General features: G+C 45.0%; 1 protein-coding gene across 1 annotated transcript in view; it reads left to right on the top strand.

Moving 5' to 3' along the window:
• F5 (coagulation factor V) overlaps positions 1-9,136 on the top strand; it is a 94,632-nt gene that overhangs the window by 20,231 nt on the left and 65,265 nt on the right. The window contains exon 3 of the mRNA XM_004706837.2: positions 739-861. Coding sequence (XP_004706894.1) covers positions 739-861 — 123 coding nt within the window. The remainder of the gene's footprint in view (positions 1-738; positions 862-9,136) is intronic.

The following is a 9,136-nucleotide window of genomic DNA, read 5'->3' as shown; positions in this document are numbered from 1 at the left end:
TTCCTCCCACACCAGGGGCCTCACTGTTCTGTTCCCATCTGTTCACTTCTGCCCGACTCAGGGCCTTTGCACTCACCTGGGAGCTAGAGACCCACACAATTTGCTTCCTTGCCTTCTTTAGGTCTCTTATCAAATCATACCTCCTCAAAAACACTCGACCTCACTGCCTTCTAGTCAATTCTAACTCACAGTGACCCTGGAAGACAGCACCGCAGCGTCCCTGTGGGCTTCCACGACTGTAAATCTGTTCAGGAGTAGAAAGTCTCCTCTTTCTCCTGAGGAGAGGCTGGTGGTTTCAAACTGCTGACCTGTGGTTAGCGGCCCGACTCATAACCCACTACACCATGCTCACCTCCTCCGAGGGAATGGAAAGGAGCTGCTCCCCTTCACCCCCCTGCAGAAACAGAAAAGGAGCAGGTCTTTCCTCGCCCCGAAGCAGTTGTGTCTGAGACAATTGGTGGTCAGAAGGAGCTGCTTGAGGTCTGAACTATGTGTTGGACTCTCTTCCTTGGCTTGGGGTTCAAGTCAAGGGTTTCTACTCGTTCCTTCCTCCTGGTCTGAGCAAATCATAGGGAGCGGGTGAGCGGGCAGAGCCTCTGGAGGGAGGATGAGCAGGTCCACTCGGGACCCAGCAGGTCTGACAACAATCCAGTCGGGAATTTGCGTGCTTTCCCTGCTCAGCAGCTCTGTCTTTGGTGATCCTGGACACAGCCATATTTTAAATTCTTGTCTCCATAGGACTTCTTGGGCCTACTTTATATGCTGAAGCCGGAGACACCATGAGAGTTCACTTTAAGAACATGGCTGACAAGCCTTTAAGCATCCATCCCCAAGGAATCCGGTACAGCAAATCCTCCGAAGGTAAGTGGCCTCCAGCGTGTCTCAGGCGAGGGAGAAGGCTCATGTCCGTCAGACATTGCGAACAGAAGGGCTAACCAGATGTTGTCGGAGAACCTCCCCTCTGCAGTTTGTCATGGCGGCGTCTGCACGTTTCGGGAGGACAAGGGACAGGTTCTGGAGTCATCTGGACTTCAGTTTGTAGCTAGGTTCCTGTCGTTAGTTACCGAGTGACTATGAGCAAGGTCCATAATCTCTCAGCTCCAATATGTGCAACTATAAAATGGGGAACACAATATATTGCAAAATGGTTTAAAGGAGCCCTGGAAAGAATGGTTTGGGGGGTGGGGGGGAAGGATCCCGGGCAGTGCAGTAGTTGAATCTTTGGTGGCTGTTTCCGTAGAGATGACAGCTTCAGATGCCCAGTGGGACAGTTCTACTTTGTCACATGGGCTCTTGATGAGTGGGAATCGACTTGACAGCAAGGTTTCATATGATTTCAGAAAGGTGTCATCAAGCCTTTTCTGTGAAAGGTGAGATGATAAGTACTTAGAGGGTCCAGGTTGGATGGTCTCTGCGGTAACCACTCAACTCTGCACACAAAAGCACAGAAGCAGCCACACAGCCTGTCCGCACATGAACTTGGCTGTGCACCATCGAGCCTCACTACAAAACCAGGCAGCAGGCCAGGTTTGGCACGAGCGCCGTAGTTCACACAGTGACACCCTGGCCACCCTCCCTATGCGGGCCTCGCACTGGTGGTGGTGATGGTACAAAGACTATTAGAGTTGCGGACTTAGAGAAGTGGTTCAGAACTTTGAAGACAGAGTTCATTTCCACATCCAGCTTTGCCATGTCTGAGTATCAGTTTTGCCTTCTGTAAACTGGGAGAGGTGAGACCCAGCCCTAAGACTGCTTTACGGATTAGCTGGGATCCTTTGGGAGGTTTATGGGGCCTGGTAATCCTGCAACGGATGATGACAGTGATTGTGATCATGATGGTGATGGTGATGGTAGTGATGACAGTGTAGTGTCCGGCCGCCACAGTGCAGTGAGTAGCCATTGTTCTAATTATTCCTACGATGCCGCTGCTTAGACCACCACGAGCAAAGTAGACTGTTTTGTCAGGAACTGGTTTTGAGTAAAACTAGCATCGTTGTTGTAATCGTTTTAAAACCATGACCACAAACCTTTCACCTTCCTTCTTCTACCAATACCTTTGAAGAGGAGTTGAGGAGGAAAGTAGTGTACAGCAGATCTGGAACTAGACAGGCTGGGTGCATCTCCTAGGTAAGACACTTAGTAGCTGTGTGACTTTTAGAAAGTAGCTTGACCTCTCTGTGCCTCATCTTTCTCCTTTGTAAAACGGACTAATAATTATAGCTGACACATACAGGTTTGTTGTCATGAAATCTTAGAACAGTGCCTAGCACACAGTAATAGTTGAATAAATATGATGGTGATGACAAAGATTGTTTTTCAACTTAAAATGTATTTAAGGACTTTAACACTTATCTGACAAATTCTGGCTTATCAAAGACTTTTTATATTTACTGCTTCCTAGATGACTCTCTGCCAAACTTATTCTCATTATTATCCACCAAACTACACACACTGCCATGGGGTCAGTTCCGATTCTCAGCGGTGCTATTGGACAGAGTACAACTGCCCTTAGGGGTTTCCAAGGTCGTAAATCATGACAGGAGGAGACAGCCTCATCTTTCTCCCTTGGAGCTTTTGGTGGCTCCCAATAAGGTACAGGTGACAAGTAACGGTCTTGTGAACTAGCAGCCCGGGAATGTTTGCATCAGTGGTTAATTGCTGGCTTGTGGAAAAACAATGAAGCATTAGCTATGATATTTCAGGCATCTCAGAGAGCCAAGCTGGGAAGATGAGGTGAGGCAGAGTGCACGAGAGTTTTCCTATGATCCTAAAAACCGTACAGTGACTGCAAGAATAACCCCCGGACCTACTTAAAATGCCACACACAATTTACATCTCATGATGTGTGGTGGACTTTCTACTCCGGCTGGGCTATTTGCACAGTGGCTGAACCTTGTGACAACCTCTTCCTTTGCTGTTTATTCATCCCCACACTCCCCAGCAGCCAGCAATCATTTATGAACCATTGTTTAAAATGCCCCTGCCATGACCTTTGGTGCCCTGGCCATCTCTGTTCCCACAAATCTAAAACAGGTAAATGCAGGTTTCCGGGGAAAGTAAAATTCGATGCTGCAAACTAGATGAACAGCTAGTACAAGGACAATGTCTTTCATGGTAAAAGACAATCCTTCTGCCCTTTTTATCACCCTCCCTAGGTTAAAAGGAAACACCCCCTTTTCATCCACCCTCTCCCACAGCCTCCCTTTGTGGCTTGCTCTATTTCTTCAGGAGTGGAGTTGAGTGCCGGGTTGAGCCAGTGACCTGAGAATCCAGACCCCAGAGGCAGGTGTTTGCGAGAAGGATGGTGTGGAGCTGAGACAACATAATAGGCATGAAGAGGATCTAGTTCTTGCCCATAGGGCTGCTTGTTAGCAGCAGTGGGTGATTAACCTCCCTAGCTGCTCTCCTTATCTGGCAGTTCATCCGTGAACCAAGGGCTAAGAGACCTACTCTCATCTGCTAGAAAGAAAAGGCAGTCATGGAAAAACACTGGCTTTGGAGCCAGCTTGACTTATTTTTGAATCCTAAGTAAGCTTGAGTAAATTCCTTGACCTCTAACTCCCAGTTTTATATCTGTAAAACGGGGATACCAATTCCTCTGACTTGAATTTATTATAAGAATTAGTCATAATATAGCCAAACTATTGGGCATATAAACTCACCGCCATCGAGTCAGTTCTGACTCACAGTGATCCGTCAGGACAGAGCAGAACTGCCCCTGTGGGCTTCTGGCACTGTAAATCTTTAAAAGAGTAGAAAGCCTCATCTTTTTCCTTTAGAGCAGCGGTTCTCAATCTGTGGGTCGCTACCCCTCTGGGGGTCAAACAACCCTTTCACAGGGCTCACCCGATTCATAACAGTAGCAAAATGACAGTTATGAAGTAGCAACAAAAAATAATTTTATGGTTGGGGGGTCACCACAACATGAGGAACTGTATGACAGGGTCGCGGCATCAGGAAGGTTGAGAACCACTGCTTCAGAGCCACTGGTGGTTTGGAACCGTTGACCTTGTAGTTTGCATGCTAACACACATAATCCACTACAGCACCAGGCTTCTCTCCTTGGCACAGAGTTGGCACTAAACAATGACAGCTGCTGTAGATGTGATTATTTTCATGGCTACTTATAATACCAGTATTAAATGTTGTCCTTAGAAGCTTAGATTCAATAAAGGACATGGACTTTGGTTGTTGCTAGTCATTTTATTTCTACTCTCAAATGAAATACCCACCCCCATGGAATTTAGATACCACAGTTGAGAAAAACTGCATATAAAGCACAGCTGTACAAACTGAATACTTTTGAATAATTACATTTTCCAGAAGTTCAATTCTTGAAGTGTCTGAGATACGTTCTTATACTCCCTCTAGAGAGAATCCTTTCTAAATGTTATACTTTTCCAGACCCTTTCCAAATAGAAGATAAGGAGTAAAACGTCAATGTCTTCTTACGCCATTAGGAGCCCTGGTGGTACTGTCCTGTAAGTGTTGGGCTGCTAACTGTAGAGTCAGTGGTTCAAACCCCCCAGCTGCTCCGTGGGAGAAAGATGAGGATGTCTACTCCCATCAATATGTACAGGATCCGAAGCCCTCAGGAGCAGTTCTACTCTATCCTGTAGGGTTACTTGATGGCAGTGGGCTTGGTAGGGGTTTTCTAAGCCATTACTTACAATTGACTCTGAGATTCTACCAATATCCACAAGCGTTAAAATTATGTGCAGTTGAAGAGTGGACACCTTCTAAATGAGAGCCTAAGTTATTATATATGCATATGTATAAAGACCCTATGCTTCAGTTCATGGATTTTGTAGTATCTGTTTTGATTACCCAGAAGCCTTGTTACTCTTTTAGCCTTGGCTATGCTTTGATTCAGAGATGGTTGGAAATCTGAGCTCTGACCAAGAAAGGTGCTACTGTTCCCAGTGTGGAAATCTCCATGGCTCCAAACTGGTTCATTCTGACTCAACCTGCAGCTGACAAGAATCACCTGAAGATCTAGAAGAACGTACACATAACAATTGTTCGGGGACGGTGTCCAACCTATGTAACTCATTGCAACCAAGTCGTTTCTGACTCACAGCAACCGTCCAGGACAGAGTCGAACTTGCCCCTGTGGGGTTCCAAGGCTGCAAACCTTCACAGCAATAGAAAGCTTCATCTTTCTTTTCTCCTGTGGAGTGGCTGGTGGTTTCCAGCTGTTGACCTTGAAGTCAACCGTCCAACACGTACCTCACGCAGCCACCAGGGCAGTTCTAATTCAATATAGCTGGGGTGGACATGAAAATTCTCAGCAGGTAAGCTGAGAAGCTCTGGAAATCTCATAATGGCCCATCTTCATAAATTGACAAGATCTAAAGTCTAGGTCAAGTTGAGTCTTGGTGAGTCTAAATTCCTTCCCCAGTACACCTCAGAGAAACCATTGTAGCACAGAGAGCAACAGCAAACTCACTGCCATGGAGTCAATCCCAACGATAGTGGCCCTAGAAGACCGAGTAGAACCGCCCCTGTGGGTTTCTGAGACTGTAACTCTTGGCAGGAGTAGAAAGCCTCGTCTTTCTTCCAAGGAATGTCTGGTAGTTTCAAACTGTTGACCTTTTGGTTAGTAGCCCAATGTGTCACCCAATACACTGTCAGGGCTCCCTGTTTGGGGCACAGTGGGCAAAAGGTGATGCATGAAAACACACATGCGCACACAATGCCTCATTTAGAAATAGTTAACAAATATCGAATACTTGCTACAACTTTCAATAAAACTGTTTAATGGAAGGAGTCCTGGTGACACAGTGGTTAAAGGACTCGAATGCTAACCCAAAGGTTGTTGGTTGAAATCCACTAGCCACTCCACAGGAGAAGCTGTCTGTTTCTGTAACAATTGAAAACCCACCCACCCACTGCTGTGAGTTGATTTCTGAGGCTGTAAATGTTCATGGGAGTAGAAAGCCCTGTCTTTCTCCTGCCGAGCAGCTGGTGCTGCTGACCTTGGGGGTAGCGACCCAATGCAGAACCCTCTTTACTGACAGCCTTGGAATTCAAGTCTGTCTGACAGGGTTACTATAGAGCTGGAATCAACTGGACTGCAGTGTATGTTTAATAGAAACATGCTTCAATCAACTGGAAAGTCGTGACTTTAAAAATAAAACAAAACTTTTACACCACGAAATAAATTACCTACAAATGCATCTTAGCACGTTAAAACTCTGTGACTAAATTGTCTCAACCTGGGGTTAAAATTTCAGAAGCACTTTAACAAGCACACACTCACCTGTTTGGAAGGCTGCAGCTCAAGCATATTTTCTTGTTCAGTGAGCTTTTCAAAGCCCTTTTAAACCAATCATCTTTAAAATTGTGTTTCATAGCGAATCATAAAATCATTCTTTGATTTATATTTTCAGGTTTTAAGTGTATGAGTTACTTGCCACAAAATTAGTTCTATAAAACTCAGCTGTCTGCTGGTAAGCCAGCTCTCTGGATTTATGAAAGAATAACTTTCCATCAGACATTGACCCTTGCAGCGAAGTATTAGTCTCCTAGATATTCCCAAACATTTCAAGGCTGGACATTCTACAGGTGAGGCTGCTAATCACTTTTCATCTAAACACTTTGGTCGTAGAGAGACACCGCTGCCTCCGTTTGGAAGCACGTGGGTGATGCAAATGGCTAACCTGCTTGGCTGCTAACTAGAAGACTTAACTCTACTCAGAGGCACCTCAAAAGAGAGGCCTGGTGGTGAACCACTTCCCAAAGTCAGCCCTTGACAACAGTGGGGATCCCAGTCATATTCTGATGTGCTTCAGGTCCTCACAGGGCTGAATCTATCTAATGGCAACTGGTTAACTGATTTTGCCCTTGAATATGTGATAAGTAGCGGAAGCAAACTCTGGTGGCTAATGTACTCCTCATAAGTCTCATACCTGTGAACTCCCTTCCCTCTGGAGCAGAACCGGTGCCTTTAGGAAGCAACAGAATTCGAATTTGCCTGTTGCCTAATGCACAGATTCTAAAGAACTGCTTTGAATTGATGAAAGCACTTGAATTCACCAAATGTATTAAATGAGAGGAAAGGAGTTGTTGGATACAGTTAGTAACAAGGGAGGATTTCACGAACAAGCATGCTAATGGGTCATTTCACTTGCCTACAAGCCTGTCCTTGCCATTTTACACTAGAATATGAAAAATGCTGCAAGCTTTTGGAAAATAATTAGTACGTCATGACAAGAGTAAACAAATTACAAATCTGACTCTGGCCTGAACAGAAACGGAAAAGACCTGAGTAAATACATATAAAATAAAGGGCTACCCTGCGTTGGGAATTTTTTTGTCCTCTAGCACAATAGTATATCCTGCCTATTTCTCTTCTTTTCAGCTGAGAGTTTTAGCTTTTTATTTTTATAGACAGTCCAAGTCAGGTTTGCCATACATGCATTTCGGAAATGCTTCTCTAAATGGCTCCGTTGATGTCTCATACCTGGTAGAGTAACAGGGAGGAAATCTTTCTGATTCATATCACTCATTCATTTCTATACTTTGAAATTTATCTTACAATAACTGTGAGAAGGATGTGAAATTCTAGTCATGTATTCTAGCCAATGAGAATGAGCATTTAAACACCATGTTGTACTAAACCTGGGATCCCCAGTGGCACTGTTGGTAAGTGCTGGACTCCTAGCCACCAGGTCGGCAGTTCAAATCTGCCGGCGAATTGGCAAGAGAAAGATGAGGCTGTGTGCGCCCATAAAGGTTTACAGTCTCAGAACCCCTATATAGGGTTACTATGAGACAGAATCCACTTGCTGGCAGTGGGTCTGGCTTGGTTGATTTTGTCTGGTTTTAGATGTATAGGTTTAATACACAGCCTGGGTGCGAGACCCTGACCATCATTTGTAAACAGTTTGATATTCTTAAAAAGCCATTCACTGTTTGTTTGTTTTTAAATCATTTTATTGGGGACTCGTACAACTTATCACAATCCATATATACATCCATTGTGTCAAGCACATTTGTACGTTTGTTGCCCCATCATCATTGTCAAAACATTTGTTTTCTGCTTGAGCCCTTGGTATCAGCTCTTCATTTTTCACCCCTCCCTCCCCGCTCCCCCCTGTCCGACATCTCCTTTCACCCACTTTTCTGTTGTCCATCCCCCAGGGAGGAAGTTATATGTAGATCCTTGTCATCGGTTCCCCCTTTCCACCCCACCCTCCTTCCACCCTCCTGGTATCGCCACTCTCACCACTGGTCCTGAGGGGTTCATTTGTCCTGGATTCCAGTTCCTGTCTGTACCAGTGTACATCCTCTGGTCTGGCCAGATTTGTAAGGTAGAATTGGGATCATGATAGTGGTGGCGGGGAAGGGGAAAGCATTTAGGAACCAGAGGAATGTTCAATGTTTCATTGTTGCTACACTGCACCCTGACTGACTCTTCTCCTCCCCGTGACCTTTCTGTAAGGGGATGTCCAGTTGCCTACAGATTGGGCTTGGGTCCCCAATCTGCACTCCCTCTCATTCACAATGATTTGATATTTTTGTTCTTTGATGCCTGATACCTTATCCCTTCAGCACCTCGTGATCACACAGGCTGGTGTGTTTCTTCCTTGTGGGCTTTGTTGCTTCTGCGCTAGGTGGCCGCTTGTTTACCTTCAAGCCTTTAAGACCCCAAACGCTATATCTCTTGATAGCTGGGCACCATCAGCTTTCTTCACCACATTTGCTTATGCATTCATTTGTCTTCAGCAAGCCAGTCACTGTTTTATCTAGCCTCTTAAATCATTTGCTATTGGAAAAATTCCAATCATGGCAAGACCATATGTGTCAACCTCCTTCCCCTTCTTCTCCTCTTGCTCTTCTCTCACCCACCCTCAGGGGATGAAGTTTTCAGAAATAAGTAACCAAACCTTTCTGGCAAAAGACCTGTGGATAGAGTCTAACAGAGAGATGTTCAGTGAGTAGTCAAGTATGCTAACTCTTTGTACCACCTAGAGGCTCCTGTGGCCTATGAATTGACACTTTGTATGTATAATTGTTTGGTTCTGATTCCTTGTGAATGATATGAAGAAATATGAAAACGACACCTGAGCATATCTTAATCATGTTGCTGAAAATCTGTCATACAGGAATATGTTAAAAGTAGCCACCAAAT

Source organism: Echinops telfairi, unplaced genomic scaffold (assembly GCF_000313985.2).
Source record: "Echinops telfairi isolate 266 unplaced genomic scaffold, ASM31398v2 ScPeMD7_7424;HRSCAF=8462, whole genome shotgun sequence".
NCBI classification, from domain to species: domain Eukaryota; kingdom Metazoa; phylum Chordata; class Mammalia; order Afrosoricida; family Tenrecidae; genus Echinops; species Echinops telfairi.
Note: the sequence above shows the minus strand (reverse complement) of the source record. Positions and strands in the feature narration are given on the sequence as shown.